At 47.3% G+C, this 21,403-nt stretch overlaps 1 protein-coding gene across 1 annotated transcript in view; it reads right to left on the bottom strand.

Moving 5' to 3' along the window:
- Positions 1 to 21,403, bottom strand: part of LOC134983540 (zinc finger protein 615-like) — a 332,472-nt gene that overhangs the window by 150,886 nt on the left and 160,183 nt on the right. The window contains exons 4-6 of the mRNA XM_063949196.1: positions 12,231 to 12,309; positions 12,015 to 12,112; positions 10,698 to 11,916 (exon numbers count right to left, since the gene is read on the bottom strand). Of these exons, the coding sequence (XP_063805266.1) occupies positions 10,698 to 11,916; positions 12,015 to 12,112; positions 12,231 to 12,309 (1,396 nt within the window). The remainder of the gene's footprint in view (positions 1 to 10,697; positions 11,917 to 12,014; positions 12,113 to 12,230; positions 12,310 to 21,403) is intronic.

Raw genomic sequence — 21,403 nt, 5'->3', positions numbered from 1 at the left:
AGTGGTGGGGACGCTCCTGATTACACAGGAGGACCTTTCGCCCGAAGTCTGCGTCATGAGAGGCAAAAGTATCCAAGGCATAATGTTTGATGAATGTGTTTATGGAAGACCATGTGGCTGCCTTACAAATCTGTTCTGCTGAAGCACCCTGTTGTGCTGCCCATGAAGGACCTACCTTACGTGTAGAGTGAGCAGAGACATTAGCCGGAGTAGGGAGATCTGCATGAGAATAAGCTTCTGATATTACCATTCGGAGCCATCTTGCGAGCGTCTGTTTACTAGCAGGCCATCCTCTTCTATGAAATCCGTAGAGGATGAAGAGAGAATCTGTTTTTCTGATGGCACTAGTACGATCTATGTAGATTCTTAAAGCTCGGACTACATCCAGCGACGCTTCTCCCGCAGAAAGTCCCGATACCTGAAAAGCTGGGACTACAATCTCTTCATTAAGGTGAAACTTTGACACCACCTTTGGAAGATAACCAGATCTAGTTCTGAGAACTGCTCTGTCTGGAAAAAATTTTAGGAAAGGAGACTTACATGATAATGCTCCTAAATCTGACTCTCTTCTGGCTGACGCCATTGCCAGTAGAAAAAGTACTTTAGCCGTTAACCATTTAAGATCCGCTCTCTTAAGTGGTTCAAACGGAAGTCCCTGAAGGAATTTAAGAACTAGATTCAAATCCCAGGGAGCTGCAGGAGGAACAAATGGAGGTTGAATATGTACCACTCCCTGAAAGAAAGTATGTACATCCTGTAAATCAGCAATCTTTTGCTGAAACCATACAGTTAACGCTGATACTTGAACTCTCAAGGAAGCTACTTTCAAACCTTTATCCAATCCTGCTTGAAGGAAATCCAAAATCCTGGATACTTTAAAAGATCTCGTATTCAAACTTTTTTTCAGTACACCAATGAATATAGGCTTGCCAATTTCTATGATACACACGAGCTGAAGAAGGCTTTCTTGCTCGGAGCATAGTTTGGATTACTTGTTTTGAAAATCCTATAGCTTTTAGGATAGAGGTTTCAACAGCCACGCCGTCAAAGACAGACGATCCAGATGACTGTGACAACAAGGACCCTGCATTAGCAGATCTGGACGTTGAGGGAGCAGTATTGGTGCTTCCACGGACATTCTCAGTAGATCTGTGTACCAATTACTTCTTAGCCAAGCTGGAGCTATCAGAATTATTACTCCTTGTGCTTGCTTTATTTTCCTCACTACTCTGGGTAACTGAGATATTGGAGGGAACAGATATGCCAGATTAAATTTCCATTCTACTGACAGTGCGTCTACAAGGACCGCTCCGGGATCCTTGGTTCTTGATCCGTACTTCAGAACTTTGTTGTTTAGACGAGACGCCATGAGGTCTATCTCTGGTAGACCCCATCTGTTCGCTATTGTCTGAAACACTTCTGGGTGTAATGCCCATTCGGTTTCCTGAATGGTGTGTCGACTGAGAAAATCCGCTTCCCAGTTCAGTACACCTGGGACAAACAGTGCTGACAATGCTGGGAGATTGAGTTCTGCTCATCTTAGAATGGGAGTTACTTCCTCCATCAATCTTTTGCTGTGAGTTCCTCCTTGATGATTGAGGTACGCTACTGCTGTCGCATTGTCTGAGCGAATCTGGACCGGTCTTCCTTGCAGACTGTCCTTTGCCTGAACTAGAGCCATATAAATGGCCCTTATTTCCAACAGATTTATTGCCAGGCGACTTTCCCTTATGGTCCATTTTCCCTGGAACCAAAGGCTTCCGAGTACCACATCCCAGCCTTGCAGACTGGCATCTGTTGTCAGGACTTGCCACTCTTTTATCCAAAAGGGTCTCCCCTTATTTAAATGGTCTGACTGTAGCCACCACGCTAGAGACCTTTTTACATTTACTGGAAACGTTATCATCTGCTTTCTTATCGTCTGATGATTTCCATTCCATTTGGTCAGAATAAGGTGCTGCAATGGTCTGGAGTGGAATTGCGCATATTCCACCATGTCGAAGGTTGATACCATCAGACCCAACAGTCGCATTGATGCATGGACTGACATTGTCTGGGTGTGCAACGCTTCCTGAGTCATGACCTGCACCTTGACCATCTTTTTTTCTGGTAAGAAAACTCTCTGTAGGTCTGAATCCAATATGGCCCCCAAATGAACCATCCGCTGTAATGGATTCAGAGACGACTTTTCCCAATGTATGAGCCACCCGTGTCTCTGTAGACAAACTATTGTCTGTTGAAGATGGCTCAAAAGTAAATCTTGCGAATGTGCTAAGATTAACAGGTCGTCGAGGTATGGGAATATTCTTATCCCCTGTTTGTGCAGACAAGCTGCCATAACCACCATGATCTTGGTAAACACCCTGGGTGCTGTTGCTAGCCTGAAGGGCAGAGCTTGGAACTGAAAATGTTCCTGGAGGATGGCAAACCTGAGGTAACACTGATGAGACAGTGCTATAGGCACATGTAGGTAAGCATCCCGTACACCCAGAGATACCATGTAATCTCCCGGTTCCATGGCCAACATTATGGAGCGCAACGTCTCCATGTGGAACTTCGGGATCCAAATGTATTTGTTTAACATTTTTAGATTGAGAATTGGTCGATATGACCCATTTGGCTTCTGGATAAGAAATAGATTGGAGTAAAACCCCTGTCCCCTTTGTGATGGAGGTACTGGGACAATCACACCAGACTGCAGTAATTTTTGGACTGCTGCTTGCAAGGCATTGGCCTTCGACTCTATACGAGACGGGCTGGTGCAAAAAAATCTTTGAGGAGGCTGCCTCCTGAATGGGAACCCATACCCCTGAGATACCACCTTCTGCACCCAAGCAACTGTTGTTGACTGTTGCCATATGTGTGCAAAAATGAAGGAGTCGGCCCCCAACCCTGGCATCCTCCAGGCGGAGGCCTGTCTCTTCAGGCTGATGGTTTCTGTTCAGGCTTGGAAGCTGGCTTTTTGCTAGCCCACTGCTTCCTACCCCTGGTTTTGAACTGGGGTTGCTTAGACTCCTCTTTAGCTTTCGCTTTACTTTGCCAACGAAATGAGCAAAACTTTAAACCCTTGGACTTAGGGTTATAAATAGCCGGAAATCTGACCTTCTTTGATTCAGCCTCTGATTCTAGGATATCAGAAAATGGTTTCCCAAACAATATATTACCAACGAAAGGCAATGCTTCCAATTCTTTCTTGGATTCCGCATCTGCTTTCCAGGTACGTAGCCAAACTGCTCTGGGAGCAGCTACTGTCAAGGCTGAAGCTTTAGAAGCAACTGTACCCATATCAATTGCTGCTTGTTCTAAGTATTGGGCAGATTGTCTCAAACGGCTTAAAAGGTACTCTTGCTCCGAAGTAGGAGAAGAGATGTAATTTCTAGTTCCTCTATCCATTCGCCCATTGCCTTTGCTACCCAGGCTGAAGCCATCGCAGGTCTAACCACTAGTCCTACTAGAGAAAATACATTTTTCAAAAAACTATCTACCCTTCTGTCAGTGACATCATTTAGCGAGGTAGATGACAGTGGTAAAGCAGATTTATGCACAATCGCAGAACATGTGCATCTACTTTTGGAGGAACTTCTCTTTACGAACAATCCGCAGCTGGAAATGGATAATAAGAATTCCATCTTTTCGGAATCTTATATTTCTTACTGGGCGTCGCCCAAGACTCATCCATCATTTCTGTCAGTTCGTTTGACGCTGGGAATTCAGTTTTCACTGATTTTGTTCGTTTAAACACAGGTGCTTTAGATTTTAACACTGTTTTAGCTGGCTCTTCCAAAGAGAGAACAGCCTTCATAGCATTAATAAGTTCAGCTACATCCTCTGAACTAAAACTCTGCGACTGATCATCATACGGAGTATTTGAATATACTGTATCATCATCTGTTGTATCATCTTATGTAGTCTGCCACATAGACACATCTGTCTTACCTGTCCCTTGTTTGCTTGTAGAGGCTACTGGAACCAAGCCGTAGGAAGGGAGCTGCATGTATGGGTTCATAGTGTAACCTAACCCTTGAGGTGGTGCTACCGGAGCTAACCTGTCCGCTATTGAAGATAGTGTCTTTGCGACCATATTCCATGGTGGCTCTGTTGGTGGTTGAACTAACTCCTGTTTTTTACTTCGCTGAAAAGCGAAACAGTTTGCACACAAACCCTCATAAGTCACCAATTGATCCACATCAATTAACCCTGTCTTATAAGATAAGCATGTTAGGGATGTAGGAGTGCTTGATAAATTCTCCTTATCACTTTTGCCGCTCACAGACATGGTAATAATCTGTTAATGACTACACAATTTGTGACTGAAAATCACCTGTATATGAGTATATAGAAGTGAAATCAATCTGACCACAGTGCACCTGATTTGAGGGTCAGAACAGGACTGACATTACACAGAAAAGTCAGCACACATACTAGCAGTCAGTCACATGTTAAAGCATTAGACATTGCCATATGAGAATACAACCTCCATAATAACTTATACATAAGTAGGAAAATTGTACTTCTGTTTAACTGGTTCTTTTTCAACATAGCATACAGAAAACACAGTAATATACAGGTCTCATATGCAATAGGTACTAAAACTTAACAATGCATACTAAGAAGTAGAGAGAATTTTTAGTACTGTATACCCTGCCTCCAGAGAGCGGGATACAGGGAGACTCACCACACTTCCATATCCAAGCAAAGACGCTCGTAAGACGCTGAGTGGATTCAGACGCTACTGATGTACACTACCGCTCTTATATAACTGATAACGGACACAGTCGCTCCTGCGGACACGGACGCTCAGTGACTTCCACGTGTATGCAGACGCTAAGGCCTGCGACTCTGTCTAGGCGGGATCTCTAGTGTACACAACCGCAGCGTCTAAGTTGCGACCGAGTACCCTCGTGGTAGCGTCTGAGCCGGAAGTGAGGTCATTCAGTTCATGAAACGAGAGACGTGCGGAAACTGGTCATGAACTCGGAGGAGGGGCGGCCAGGAGAGCGTCTGAATCCCCCTGTTGACTTAAACTGTAAGGATCGTGGCCTCTACATAGGCCTGGCGCCTATGATCCCTAGAGCGTAGCGCTGTCGCACTCAAGATGTTCGGCGCATCAACACACTATTTGTAGTCTCCACCAAATTCAGCGTAGCTGTGTCCTGACCCCTCTAGTAAGAGGAAGTCCATAGACTCGCCGTCTCCCCATGCTCCGGCCACAGCCTGGTTACGTCTGCTGGACATGCTGGAACATCCGACACAGACGCCCGTCGAGACAGCACTAATACCCGAAGGTAAGCGTTGTTGCGACCCGGAGAGGAGTTGTTGGAGCGACTCTTTCTAGCATGCGTTTAAGACGCTATTAACAAGTAAGTTTATAAAAATTAAATAATAAAAGCTTGAGGCTATTCTCACAGCAGCTCTGTGACCATGAGGCTTCCTGCCACACCAAGCAAAAAACTGATCTGACTGAGTCAGTGGGTGGGACTATATGGTGAAGGCCCCGATGCATCCTGGGAGGCCAGAAAGATTGTGACCGCGTTGGTGCCATTCCCGCTGTCCCTCAACCATATCCCAATATTATCCTGTGGATAATCCTGTGGACCCAGCCAGAGAAAGTCACAGTTTGTACAATGCAGAGGTTATTACTGACAATAATACTGCACTGGACTAGTTTATATTGCTAAATAGTCAATAGATATAACACTACACAGTAAGAAATGGATGTATATCACAGGGTAATTGTACTATAAAACCCTGACTAAATGCACTCTCTTTCTTAACTATCATGGTCTAAAAAGGCAGGTAGAATACTTAAGTGTCATGTAAAGTCACAGCGCTGACAACCAGGCGGCTTTACATAGGAGGATTTGCCCAAGCAGTCCCAGGAACAGTGAGCTGAGGGATAATGGCGCCGCAGACACTGATAGGGAGTGAGGAAAAGACAGAGATGCAGCTCCAGGGTGGGAACACTTGCTGGAAATGGCGACCTAGGGCTGGGGGAGGGCCTTCAGGTCTAAGCCTTATCCCCTCTGCTGGCAAAACCACCGGGTACTGTGGGCGATATAAAAACCGGTTTAGAGAGAAAACCTGACCTGCGCCCATGCCCTGGTGATCTAGTGGGATCGCCTGTACTGCCAAAGTGTCCACCGCCAGCGTGCACGGCCCGCCTCCCACTGACCGCGCCGGATCGCGATAAAGACAGGGTCCCGCAAGCGGGACCCACTTACCACCTCCCGAAGCGCGGCCACGCGATCCTGGAGAGCCCCAGCCGTGTGTGTCTAACGTGAAGAAAACCGGAGCCTCCGCTGTAGGTACCAGGCAACCAGGGCTCGGGAGTGTACAGCGCCGCTGGGGAGAGCTGGAGCTGCAGCAGTGAATGTCACAAGACATTTACCACCGCTGCTGCCCTTGAAGTCTTCACTTTTTACTTCATAAAAACCTTTTCTCAGGGCTGCTTGGAGCAGCCCCTCTGTTAAGTGCCTGTTACTGCAGCACCAACTTACAAAACTGATCTCCTGTGCAGGGAGGCGCGGTGATATAGGAGGCGGTGCTGTGCATTCTGGGAACAGTCAAAGCTTTGAGCCTGTTGGTGCCTCGGATCAAGAGCCTACTCTACACCCCATTGTCCAATCCTTGTGGAGCCCAGTGTACCCCGCAGCTGAAATCCTGTTTTCTCATAAATCCTAGAGGATGCTGGGGTCCACTTCATGACCATGGGGTTTATACCAAAGCTCCAGTATGGGCGGGAGAGTGCGGATGACCCTGCAGCACCGATTGACCGAACTTGAGGTCTTCATCGGCCAAGGTGTCAAACTTGTAGAATTTAGCAAATGTGTTTGACCCTGACCAAGTAGCTGCTCGACAAAGTTGCAATGCCGAGACCCCCCGGGCAGCCCCCCAGGAGGAGACCACCTTCCTAGTAGAATGGGCCTTCACTGACTTCGGTAACAGCAATCCAGCTTGCTGAATCGTACCTCTGATCCAGCGTGCAATAGTCTGCTTGGAAGCAGGACACCCAATTTTGTTGGGAGCATACAGGACAAAGACTCTGTTTTCCGTATTCTAGCTGTTCTAGCAACATAAATCTTCAAAGCCCTAACCACATCTAAATACTTTGACTCAGTGAATGTGTCAGGAATTACTGGCACCACAATAGGTTGGTTTATGTGGAAAGATGAAACCACCTCTGGAAGAAAATGTTGACGAGTTCTCAACTCTGCCCTATCTTCATGGAAGATCAGGTAAGGGCTCTTGTGAGATGCCAATGCCAAAAGCATCACCACTTTCCAAATGAGAAACTTCTACTCTATCTCTTGTAGAGGCTCAAACCAATCCGATTGAAGGAACTGCAACACCACATTAAGGTCCCATGGTGCCACTGGAGGCACAAATGGAGGCTGGATGTGCAGAACCCATTTCACGAAAGTCTGAACCTCTCGAAGAGAGGCCAATTGTTTTTGGAAGAACACTGACAAGGCCGAAATCTGGACCTTGATTGATCGTATTCGGAGGCCCGCCTCCACACCAACCTGAAGAAAATGGAGAAAACGTCCCAACTGAAACTCTTCCATAGGAGCCTTCTTGGATTCACACCAAGATACATATTTTCTCCAAATACGGTGGTAATGTTTCAACGTTACTCCTTTCCTGGCCTGAATAAGAGTGGGGATGACTTCCTTGGGAATACCCTTTCGGGCTAGGATTCGCCGCTCAACAGCCATGCCGTCAAACGTAGCCGCGGTAAGTCTTGATACACGCACGGCCCCTGCTGTAACAGGTCCTCGCGAAGAGGAAGAGGATCTTCTATGAGCTACTCCTGAAGATCTGGGCACCAAGCCCTCCTTGGCCAGTCTGCGGCAATGAAGATTGCTCGAACTCCTATTCTTCTAATGATCCTGAGCCCTTTTGGGATCAGCGGAAGTGGAGGGAAGACAGACACTGACCGGAAAACCCACTGGGCCACTAGCGCATCCACCGCTAATGCTTGAGGTTCTCTCGACCTGGAACAATATCTCTGAAGCTTCTTGTTGAGACGAGATGCCATCATGTCTACTTGAGGAACTCCCCAAAGACTTGTCACCTCTGCGAAGACTTCTTGGTGGAGGCCCCACTCTCCTGGATGGAGATCATGTCTGCTGAGGAAGTCTGCTTCCCAGTTGTCTACTCCTGGAATGAAAATTGCTGACAGAGCCTTTAGATGTCTTTCTGCCCAGAGGAGGATCTTCGTCACCTCTGCCATTGCCGCTCTGCTTTTCGTTACACTCTGCCTGTTTATGTACGCGACTGCTGTTACATTGTCCGACTGGATCTGCATGGGATGATCTTGAAGATGTACCGCTTGTTGAAAGCCGTTGTAAATGGCTCTCAATTCCAGCACGTTTATGTGAAGGCAGGCTTCCTGACTAGACCATTTCCCTTGGAAGCTTTCTCCCTGAGTGACAGTTCCCACGCCTCGGAGACTTGGATCCGTGGTCACCAGGAGCCAGTCCTGAATCCCGAATCTGCGTACCTCCAGTAGGTGAGAGCTGTGTAATCACCACAGGAGTGAAATCCTAGCTTTTGACGACAGGATTATCTTTCGGTGCATGTGTAGGTGGGAACCCGACCATTTGTCCAACAGGTCCTACTGGAAAACTCTGGCATGGAACCTGCCAAACTGTATGGCCTCGTAGGCCGCCACCATTTTACCCAACAACCGAATGCACTGATGGATCGCCACACTTGTTTCGAAAGGGCTTTCTACGTAATCTCCTGTTGTACTGTCATACTAACCTACAGTTTCTTAGGTCTTTAAATTGCAGACGTTATAGAGAATGAAGATACACAGACATTTTCACCAGAGAATTTTAGTATCATTTAATTTTTCTCCAGACGAAAGATCCGCTATAAATGGGAGATTAACTAGGCTTTTTTAGTGATCACCTGCTGCCCAGGGGCCTGACCGGATCGTTCCTCTAGCCAGGGGCAAAACCGGACCGTTCTTCCTGCCAGGGGCAAAACCGGACCCCATGCTCTAGCCCAGAGGCAAAACCATAACGATCCTCTAGCCAGGGGCAAAACCGGACCGATCCTCTAGCCAAGGGGCAAAATTAGACCGATCCTCTAGCCAAGGGACGTAACTGGACCGATCCTCTAGCCAAGGGGCGTAACCAGACCATTCTTCTATCAAGGTGTCTATCCCTCTTTACATGATCTCCACTCTGTATAACAGGGATTGTCTAGATACCTTCTCCAGGACATCTGTACAGAATATCACTCCCCATAATCAATCTGTTTGCTCATGAAGTATGAACTTTTCTATCTATGAGGTCTCTACTTGCAGACATACTAGGAATGGAGTACCTATATTAAGGAATGAAGACCATCCTGTCACATACACTTCCCATTACTCTGCTTTAGAAAATAAGAACTATTAAGAGGTTCCAATTCTTAATTAAAGCATGGTCCACTGAATCCAGTGACCTCCTATAATGCATTAGTCATCCGTGTGCTGAAGAACAATTTCACGGCCTACTCGAAAAAGGAGACTGGCGTTCTAGGGCAGAGAGCTCAGTTCTCAGCTTGCCTTCTTATTGCAGAGACTCAACACCATGTTAGTTACAGAAAACAAATCCTACCTGACCTCAGTGACATGATAAGAAGACTATGGGATTAATATGGGCTGATGGCTCCTGATGTATGAGATATGCCAGAGAGTGTGGGGAGGAGACTGGTCAGAACTCTGGGCTGGTAACACACAGTGAGATTATGTGAAGGGGAGAGTAGGAGTATAATAGGGGTTGAAGGCTCCTGATGTATGAGATACACCAAAGAGTGTGGGGAGGAGACTGTTCAGATCTCTGGGCTGGTAACACAGTGACATGATGTGAGGGAGAGAGCAGGAGTATAATAGGGGCTGATGGCTCCTGATGTATGAGATATACCAGAGAGTGTGGGGAGGAGACTGGTCAGATCTCTGGGCTGGTAACACACAGTGACATGATGAGAGAGGGAGAGCAGGAGTATAATAGTGGCTGATGGCTCCTGGTGTATGAGATACACCAGAGAGTGTGGGGAGGAGACTGGTCAGATCTCTGGGCTGGTAACACAGTGACATGATGAGAGAGGGAGAGCAGGAGTATAATAGTGGCTGATGGCTCCTGGTGTATGAGATACACCAGAGAGTGTGGGGAGGAGACTGGTCAGATCTCTGGGCTGGTAACACAGTGACATGATGTGAAGGGGAGAGCAGGAGTATAATAGGGGTTGAAGGCTCCTGATGTATGAGATACACCAAAGAGTGTGGGGAGGAGACTGTTCAGATCTCTGGGCTGGTAACACACAGACATGATGTGAGGCGGAGAGCTGGAGTATAATAGGGGCTGATGGCTACTGATGTACAATACACCCCAGAGAGTGTGGGGAGGAGACTGGTCAGATCTCTGGGCTGGTAACACACAGTGACATGATGTGAGGGTGAGAGCAGGAGTATAATAGGGGCTGCTGGCCCCTGATGTATGAGATACACCAGAGAGTGTGGGGAGGAGACTGGTCAGATCTCTGGGCTGGTAACACACAGTGACATGATGTGAGGCGGAGAGCTGGAGTATAATAGGGGCTGATGGCTCCTGATGTACAATATACCCCAGAGAGTGTGGAGAAGAGACTGGTCAGAAGGAAGGAGAATATGTGACACTTTCCTGTAATAAGTGTTTATTACTCACCTGTGCTGATATCTGTAGGGATCTCCTCCTCCTCACACTGCTGATCACCCTTCAGATACGTCTCTTCTTCTTCCTCAGTATCTTCTGTCTCTATATCAGTCACATACGTCTCTTCTTCTCCCTCTGTATCTTCTGCCTTTATATCAGTCACATACGTCTCTTCTTCTCCCTCTATATCTTCTGTCTTTATATCGGTCACATACGTCTCTTCTTCTCGCTCTGTATCTTCTGCCTTCATATCAGTCACATACGTTTCTTCTTCTCCCGCAATATCTTCTGCCTTCATATCAGTCACATACGTCTCTTCTTCTCCCTCTATAGCTTCTGCCTTTATATCAGTCACATATGTCTCTTCTTCTCCCTCTATATCTTCTGCCTTTATATCAGTCACATACGTCTCTTCTTCTCCCTCTATATCTTCTGCCTTTATATCAGTCACATACGTCTCTTCTTCTCCCTCTATATCTTCTGCCTTTATATCAGTCACATATGTCTCTTCTTCTCCCTCTGTATCTTCTGCTTTTATATCAGTCACATACGTCTCCTCTTCTCCATCTATATCTTCTGCCTTTTTATCAGTCACATACGTCTCTTCTTCTCCCTCTGTATCTTCTGCCTTCATATCAGTCACATACGTCTCTTCTTCTCCCTCTATATCTTCTGCCTTTATATCAGTCACATACATCTCTTCTTCTCCCTCTATATCTTCTGCCTTTATATCAGTCACATACGTCTCTTCTTCTCCTTCTGTATCTTCTGCCTTTATATCAGTCACATACGTCTCTTCTTCTCCCCCTAAATCTTCTGCCTTTATATCAGTCACATACGTCTCTTCTTCTCCCCCTATATCTTCTGCCTTTATATCAGTCACATACGTCTCTTCTTCTCCCTCTGTATCTTCTGCCTTTATATCAGTCACATACATCTCTTCTTCTCCCTCTATATCTTCTGCCTTTATATCAGTCACATACGTCTCTTCTTCTCCATCTATATCTTCTGCCGTTATATCAGTCACATACGTCTCTTCATCTCCCTCTATATCTTCTGCCTTTATATCAGTCACATACGTCTCTTCTTCTCCATCTATATCTTCTGCCTTTATATCAGTCACATACGTCTCTTCTTCTCCCTCTGTATCTTCTGCCTTTATATCAGTCACACATGTCTCTTCTTCTCCCTCTGTATCTTTGATTTTAATATTATTTAATTGGGCTTCACCCTATGTAAACAATACAAATATAATGACACACAGCTCCTCTACACAACATACAGTGACAGTCACTTTGGTTTATTGGGGAGACCCTATAGCCCACCTACCTGATCCTCCTGTGGGATCCTGTGATTCTCCTCTGTACAGTCCTGGGAATACAGAGGACGGGGACATCTCTCTGGGGTATCTCTGTTACTGGGTCCTTCTGTAGGAGACACGCAGTGACTGAGTACAGTGTATATATGTGATTATCAGATGATGTGTGTATATAGGGGCCCCCATACCTGCTCTCCCCTGTACAATACATGACAGTCTCCCCTTACCCAGTGATGTGTGGGGCCGGTGATTCTCCATCATCACGTCCTTGTACAGACCCCTGTGTTCCTCTATACACTCCACCTCCTGCATGGAGACATAGACAGTGACATCCTGACACCTTATAGAAACCTGACACACACTGTGATACAGTCATCACCCAGACACATCCCCTGGTGTTACTGTATAATGCCCCATTCCCAGCAGTCACCTCTCCAGTCATCACCCAGACACATCCCCCGGTGTTACTGTATAATGCCCCATTCCCAGCAGTCACCTCTCCAGTCATCACCCAGACACATCCCCCGGTTTTACTGTATAATGTGCCATTCCCAGCAGTCACCTCTCCAGTCATCACCCAGACACATCCCCTGGTGTTACTGTATAATGTCCCATTCCCAGCAGTCACCTCTCCAGTCATCACCCAGACACATCCCCAGGTGTTACTGTATAATGCCCCATTCCCAGCAGTCACTTCTCCAGTCATCACCCAGACACCCCCCCTGGTGTTACTGTATAATGCCGCATTCCCAGCAGTCACCTCTCCAGTCATCACCCAGACACATCCCCCGGTGTTACTGTATAATGCCCCATTCCCAGCAGTCACCTCTCCAGTCATCACCCAGAAACTTCCTCTGGTGTTACTGTATAATGCCCCATTCCCAACAGTCACCTCTCCAGTCATCACCCAGATACATTCCCTGGTGTTACTGTATAATGTCCTATTTGCAGCAGTCACCTCTTGAGTCATCACCGAGACACACATCCTGGTGTTACTGTATAATGCCCCATTCCCAGCAGTCACTTCTCCAGTCATCACCCAGACACATCCCCCGGTGTTACTGTATAATGCCCCATTCCCAGCAGTCACCTCTCCAGTCATCACCCAGACACATCCCCTGGTGTTACTGTATAATGTCCCATTCCCAGCAGTCACCTCTCCAGTCATCACCCAGACACATACCCCGGTGTTACTGTATAATGTCCCATTCCCAGCAGTCACCTCTCCAGTCATCACCCAGACACCCCCCCTGGTGTTACTGTATAATGTCCCATTCCCAGCAGTCACTTCTCCAGTCATCACCCAGACACATACCCCGGTGTTACTGTATAATGTCCCATTCCCAGCAGTCACCTCTCCAGTCATCACCCAGACACGTCCCCTAATGTTACTGTATAATGTTCCATTCCCAGCGGTCACCTCTCCAGTCATCACCCAGAAACTTCCTCTGGTGTTACTGTATAATGCCCCATTCCCAACAGTCACTTCTCCAGTCATCACCCAGACACATCCCCAGGTGTTACTGTATAATGCCCCATTCCCAGCAGTCACTTCTCCAGTCATCACCCAGACACATACCCCGGTGTTACTGTATAATGTCCCATTCCCAGCAGTCACCTCTCCAGTCATCACCCAGACACGTCCCCTAATCTTACTGTATAATGTTCCATTCCCAGCGGTCACCTCTCCAGTCATCACCCAGAAACTTCCTCTGGTGTTACTGTATAATGCCCCATTCCCAACAGTCACCTCTCCAGTCATCACCCAGATACATTCCCTGGTGTTACTGTATAATGTCCTATTTGCAGCAGTCACCTCTTGAGTCATCACCGAGACACACATCCTGGTGTTACTGTATAATGCCCCATTCCCAGCAGTCACTTCTCCAGTCATCACCCAGACACATCCCCCGGTGTTACTGTATAATGCCCCATTCCCAGCAGTCACCTCTCCAGTCATCACCCAGACACATCCCCTGGTGTTACTGTATAATGTCCCATTCCCAGCAGTCACCTCTCCAGTCATCACCCAGACACATACCCCGGTGTTACTGTATAATGTCCCATTCCCAGCAGTCACCTCTCCAGTCATCACCCAGACACCCCCCCTGGTGTTACTGTATAATGTCCCATTCCCAGCAGTCACTTCTCCAGTCATCACCCAGACACATACCCCGGTGTTACTGTATAATGTCCCATTCCCAGCAGTCACCTCTCCAGTCATCACCCAGACACGTCCCCTAATGTTACTGTATAATGTTCCATTCCCAGCGGTCACCTCTCCAGTCATCACCCAGAAACTTCCTCTGGTGTTACTGTATAATGCCCCATTCCCAACAGTCACTTCTCCAGTCATCACCCAGACACATCCCCAGGTGTTACTGTATAATGCCCCATTCCCAGCAGTCACTTCTCCAGTCATCACCCAGACACCCCCCCTGGTGTTACTGTATAATGCCCCATTCCCAGCAATCACCTCTCCAGTCATCACCCAGACACATCCACTGGTATTACTGTATAATGTCCCATTCCCAGCAGTCACCTCTCCAGTCATCACCCAGACACATACCCCGGTGTTACTGTATAATGTCCCATTCCCAGCGGTCACCTCTCCAGTCATCACCCAGACACGTCCCCTAATCTTACTGTATAATGTTCCATTCCCAGCGGTCACCTCTCCAGTCATCACCCAGAAACTTCCTCTGGTGTTACTGTATAATGCCCCATTCCCAACAGTCACCTCTCCAGTCATCACCCAGACACATTCCCTGGTGTTACTGTATAATGTCCCATTCCCAGCAGTCACCTCTCCAGTCATCACCCAGACACATACCCCGGTGTTACTGTATAATGTCCCATTCCCAGCAGTCACCTCTCCAGTCATCACCCAGACACGTCCCCTAATGTTACTGTATAATGTTCCATTCCCAGCGGTCACCTCTCCAGTTATCACCCAGAAACTTCCTCTGGTGTTACTGTATAATGCCCCATTCCCAGCAGTCACCTCTCCAGTCATCACCCAGACACATCCCCTGGTGTTACTGTATAATGCCCCATTCCCAGCAGTCACTTCTCCAGTCATCACCCAGACACATACCCCGGTGTTACTGTATAATGTCCCATTCCCAGCAGTCACCTCTCCAGTCATCACCCAGACACGTCCCCTAATCTTACTGTATAATGTTCCATTCCCAGCGGTCACCTCTCCAGTCATCACCCAGAAACTTCCTCTGGTGTTACTGTATAATGCCCCATTCCCAACAGTCACCTCTCCAGTCATCACCCAGATACATTCCCTGGTGTTACTGTATAATGTCCTATTTGCAGCAGTCACCTCTTGAGTCATCACCGAGACACACATCCTGGTGTTACTGTATAATGCCCCATTCCCAGCAGTTACTTCTCCAGTCATCACCCAGACACCCCCCCTGGTGTTACTGTATAATGTCCCATTCCCAGCAGTCACCTCTCCAGTCATCACCCAGACACATCCCCTGGTGTTACTGTATAATGCCCCATTCCCAGCAGTCACTTCTCCAGTCATCACCCAGACACATCCCCAGGTGTTACTGTATAATGCCCCATTCCCAGCAGTCACTTCTCCAGTCATCACCCAGACACACCCCCTGGTGTTACTGTATAATGCCCCATTCCCAGCAGTCACCTCTCCAGTCATCACCCAGAAAAATCCCCCGGTGTTACTGTATAATGCCCCATTCCCAGCAGTCACCTCTCCAGTCATCACCCAGACACATCCCCTGGTGTTACTGTATAATGTCCCATTCCCAGCAGTCACCTCTCCAGTCATCACCCAGACACATACCCCGGTGTTACTGTATAATGTCCCATTCCCAGCAGTCACCTCTCCAGTCATCACCCAGACACATACCCCGGTGTTACTGTATAATGTCCCATTCCCAGCAGTCACCTCTCCAGTCATCACCCAGACACGTCCCCTAATGTTACTGTATAATGTTCCATTCCCAGCGGTCACCTCTCCAGTCATCACCCAGAAACTTCCTCTGGTGTTACTGTATAATGCCCCATTCCCAGCAGTCACCTCTCCAGTCATCACCCAGACACATCCCCTGGTGTTACTGTATAATGCCCCATTCCCAGCAGTCACTTCTCCAGTCATCACCCAGACACATCCCCAGGTGTTACTGTATAATGCCCCATTCCCAGCAGTCACTTCTCCAGTCATCACCCAGACACGTCCCCTAATGTTACTGTATAATGTTTCATTCCCAGCGGTCACCTCTCCAGTCATCACCCAGAAACTTCCTCTGGTGTTACTGTATAATGCCCCATTCCCAACAGTCACCTCTCCAGTCATCACCCAGATACATTCCCTGGTGTTACTGTATAATGTCCCATTCCCAGCAGACACCTCTCCAGTCATCACCCAGACACATTCCCTGGTGTTACTGTATAATGTCCCATTCCCAGCAGTCACCTCTCCAGTCATCACCCAGACACATACCCCGGTGTTACTGTATAATGTCCCATTCCCAGCAGTCACCTCTCCAGTCATCACCCAGACACGTCCCCTAATGTTACTGTATAATGTTCCATTCCCAGCGGTCACCTCTCCAGTCATCACCCAGAAACTTCCTCTGGTGTTACTGTATAATGCCCCATTCCCAGCAGTCACCTCTCCAGTCATCACCCAGACACATCCCCTGGTGTTACTGTATAATGCCCCATTCCCAGCAGTCACTTCTTGTTACGATTCCTGTACTCCAGACTGGAGAAGATCTTATGGCAGAGATCTGAGTACAGGAATGAAATACAGGTTGTGGGAGCTGGAGAGCCTAGTAACCCCTGGCGCCCTAACTCCGTTGTCTCGCCCGTGTTATCAGAAATCCCCTGCGAGACTATGGTTGCTTGAGCCCATGGCAGCCGCGTTCGAAGGGCGGATTATGTCTGCCCAACCCCGATGCCCCCGCAGGTCTTAATGGGAGACAAGGGGAAGTCCGAGACAGGGAGATAACAAGGGGCCCTCTGACTAAGCAACCAAGCCAGGGGTTACAAGCTAACTTAACTAAATCAAAAGGTATGTGCGGACTAGCCGCCAGGGAAAAGGACAACCAAGGATCCACAGATCCGACACTCCTATCCGGCACCGCTGGACACCAGAGTGGATCTTGTGGAAGCGGAATCCTCCGCAAAGCTCCAGAACTCAAAATAAACACAATAATAAATAGTAGCGGACAAGCCGCAACACACGGCTGCGCCGCGACTCACGAACACCACCAGATGTTAAAGGTGCTCGGTCAGACTCCAGGAACAGATGGTAACTTCCGAGTACTGGATCACTGAGAACAGGAACAAACGAACAGACCGGGACTGGGAACTCTCTCTGCAGCAGAATCAGGCAAACAGGAAGCTATCACCGGCGTCTGTGAGGAGTCCTGGGAGTGCTTTTAACAGAGAGTCTTCCAATCAGCTGTTTGGAGGCTGATTGGATTAAATGCCATGCAGCTGACAAGCTGCATGGCCAGGAAAACAGATGAGTGATAATTACAACATGCCGTGCAGCTGCATGCTACACAGCCAGGAAACCAGTGATGATATAAACTTAGACCCAGCAACGGGGAACACGATCCGACAGTGGCGTCCCCGTTGCTAGGCGCCGGCCGCACTGACGAGCGGACCCTCGGCGCCTAACAGTACCCCCCCCTTGAGGAGGGGTCAAGGAACCCCTAAATCCGGGTTTCTGAGGAAATTCTTGAAAAAATGCCCTTTTGAGCCTTGGGGCATGAAGGTCCTCATCTAGGACCCACGACCTTTCCTCAGGACCATAACCTTTCCAATGCACCAAAAAATAAAGCCGACCCCGGGACAGCTTGGAATCGAGAACCTTCTCAACCACGAACTCCTGCTGACCCTGTACATTAACTGGTGATCTCCCCTGAGGTTTTTTACGAGGAAATCTGCTAGATGAAACATATGGTTTGAGCAAAGAGCAATGGAAGGTATTTCCGATTCGTAACGTTTTTGGTAGCTGTAACCGGAAAGCAACTGGATTGACTTTTTTGATAATGAGAAATGGTCCAATAAATCTAGGACCCAATCTGGCTGAGGTTTGTCGAAGTTTGATATTGCGAGTCGACAGCCACACCCTGTCTCCTACTCTAAAAGTGCACGGCCACCGGAACCTGTCCGAAAAATCTTTTTCCTTGAAAGCTGCTTTTCTGAGAGCTATGTGCACTTTTTTTCCAAATAAGTTTAAGATGAGAGGTCAGGGCCAGAGAGGAGACAGAGGAATGTTGGAAAAATGAATTAGCTCTGGGGTGGAAACCAAAAACTGCAAAAAATGGAGACACATTGGTGGAGGAATGACAGGCATTATTATAAGCAAACTCTGCCAATGGAAGAAACTCAGACCAGTCATTTTGGAGTTTGTCCGAGTACAAACGCAAATATTGTTTTAAGGATTGGTTCACTCGCTCAGTCTGTCCATTTGATTGCGGATGATAACCGGAGGTTAATGATAATTTCATTTTTAACGAAGCACAAAAAGACTTCCAAAACTGTGCAATGAATTGTGGACCCCTGTCAGAAACAATATCAGTGGGTAACCCATGGAGTCTGAAAACATGACGGAGGAACAAGACTGCCAATCCCTGGGCAGATGGCAATCGGGGAAGACCAATAAAATGAGCCATCTTACTAAAACGGTCCACTACCACCCATATGACTGTGCATCCAGCTGACAGAGGGAGATCCACCACAAAATCCATGGAGATATGCGACCATGGTCTAAGAGGAACATTCAATGGCATAAGTTGACCAATAGGCAAAGAACGGGGAACTTTATGCTGTGCACAGACCTGACACGAAAAAACAAACTCTTTAATGTCTTTAGAAAGACCAGGCCACCACACTGAGCGGGATACCAATTCAAAAGTTTTAGCGACTCCCAGATGCCCTGCAACTTTGCTATCATGAAATTCCTCCAAAACAGTTGCTCTCAAAAACTCAGGAACAAAAAGACGACCAGCAGGAGTATTTCCCGGAGCTTGATGTTGAAGCAGCTTCAATTGAGAAAAAACATCCTGTGTGAGACCTGCCTGAATGACTGAAGGCGGAAGTATGAGAGTAACAGGACTGTTGTCTTGAGCGGGAAGAAAACTGCGTGAGAGGGCATCTGCCTTGGTATTCTTGGAACCAGGTCTGAAGGTGATAATGAATTTGAAACGAGTGAAAAATAAAGCCCAACGAGCCTGTCGGGCATTCAGTCGCTTAGCTGATTCAATGTATTGAAGATTTTTGTGATCTGTCAAAACAGAAATGGTATGGGTCGCTCCTTCAAGCCAATGTCTCCACTCCTCAAAAGCCCATTTAATAGCCAGCAACTCCCGATTACCAACATCGTAGTTGGATTCAGCAGATGAGAATTTCCTGGACATAAAGGCACAAGGATGTAACTCAAGGGAATCTGGATCCTTCTGAGAAAGGATAGCCCCTACACCAACCTCCGAGGCATCTACCTCAACGATGAAAGGCAATTCTGGGTTGGGATGTCTAAGGACAGGGGCTGAGACAAAGGCTTGTTTCAAGGCCTGAAAAGATACTTTAGCTTCACATGACCAATTGGTAGGATCTGCTCCCTTCTTAGTGAGTGCCACAATGGGAGCAACTATGTCAGAGAAAGAGTGAATAAACCTTCTGTAGTAGTTCGCAAACCCTAAAAAGCGCTGAATTGCTTTTAAGTTGGTGGGTTGCGCCCAACTCAGGATGGCTTGGAGCTTCTTAGGTTCCATTCGGAATCCCCGAGGGGAAATAATGTACCCTAAAAAGGATACCTCCGTGACGTGAAATTCACACTTCTCCGGTTTGGCATACAAGTGATTTTCACGTAATTTCTTAAGTACCTGACGCACCTGGGTAACATGTTGTTCTATAGAGTCAGAATAAATCAAAATGTCGTCTAAATAGACCACAACGAATCTTCCCAGAAACTCACGGAGCACATCATTAATGAGATCCTGAAAGACTGCCGGAGCGTTAGATAGGCCGAAAGGCATGACCAGATACTCATAGTGACCTGATTGAGTACTGAATGCCGTTTTCCACTCATCCCCCGATCTGATTCTAATGAGATTATATGCTCCTCTCAGGTCAATCTTGGAAAAAATAACAGCCGAACGTAGCTGATCAAAGAGGACAGAGATCAGAGGCAGAGGGTAAGTATTCTTTACTGAGATTTTATTCAGGGCTCGAAAGTCAATGCAGGGTCTGAGGGAACCATCCTTCTTCTCTACGAAGAAAAAACCTGCACTTAAAGGGGATTTAGATGGCCTGATAAACCCTTTCTCAAGACTTTCTTTCACATACTCATTCATGGCCACAGTTTCAGGACCAGACAATGCATATAACCTTCCTTTAGGCAACGTGGCACCAGGAATTAACTCAATGGTACAATCATAAGGCCTATGGGGAGGCAAAATATCCGCATTGCCCTTGGAAAACACATCCAAAAAATCTTGGTATTCTCCAGGAATATGTGCGGACCTGGCAGCAGCTACTCGGATAGGAAGTGTAATACATTCTTTATCACAGATGGTACTCCATTGTAGAATCTCCCCAGACTGCCAATCTATGATGGGATTATGAAAGGCCAGCCAAGGGTGACCCAGAACCACAGGAACTGCTGGACAATGGGTAAGAAAAAACTCAATCTTTTCAGAATGTAGAGCTCCCACCGAGAGCAAAACAGGAGGTGTACATAGAGAAATAACCCCATTGGATAAGGGACTCCCATCTAAACCATGCATGGTGATACACCTACTTAAGGTTAACTGAGGAATACCTAAGGCCTTGGCCCATGTTAAGTCCATAAAGTTTCCTGCAGCTCCACTGTCCACAAAAGCAGAGACCGAGGAACAGAGGCTGTCATAAGAAACTTTAGCAGGAACCAATAGTGAATTATTTGAGGAGATGAGCTGTAGACCAAAGTGAACCCCCTCACTATTCACTTGGTCAGGAAGTTTCCCGACTTGTTTGGGCAACTACGGGCAAAATGTCCCTTACCTCCGCAGTACAAACACAGACCAGAATTTTGCCTCCTGGTTCTTTCTTCCGGAGACAATTTGGAGAGACCAATCTGCATAGGCTCCTCCATGTCTATCGGAACGGAAGAAACACAGGGAAAAGAAACTACAGATGCCCCTTTCTCAGTCCTCCGCTCTCTGAGCCGACGATCTATTTTAATAGAGAGCTCCATGAGTTTATCAAAGTTCTCAGGAGCGGGATACTGAAGGAGGCTGTCTTTTATAGATTCAGATAAGCCGAGGCGAAACTGACTGCGCAGGGCAGGATCATTCCAGCCACAGTCGTTCGACCAACGGCGAAACTCCGTACAATAATTCTCTGCAGGATTCCTACCCTGTCT

The sequence above is a fragment of the Pseudophryne corroboree genome (genome assembly GCF_028390025.1).
Source record: "Pseudophryne corroboree isolate aPseCor3 chromosome 3 unlocalized genomic scaffold, aPseCor3.hap2 SUPER_3_unloc_17, whole genome shotgun sequence".
Classification (NCBI taxonomy): Eukaryota; Metazoa; Chordata; class Amphibia; order Anura; family Myobatrachidae; genus Pseudophryne; species Pseudophryne corroboree.
This window is presented reverse-complemented; position numbering and strand designations above follow the sequence as displayed.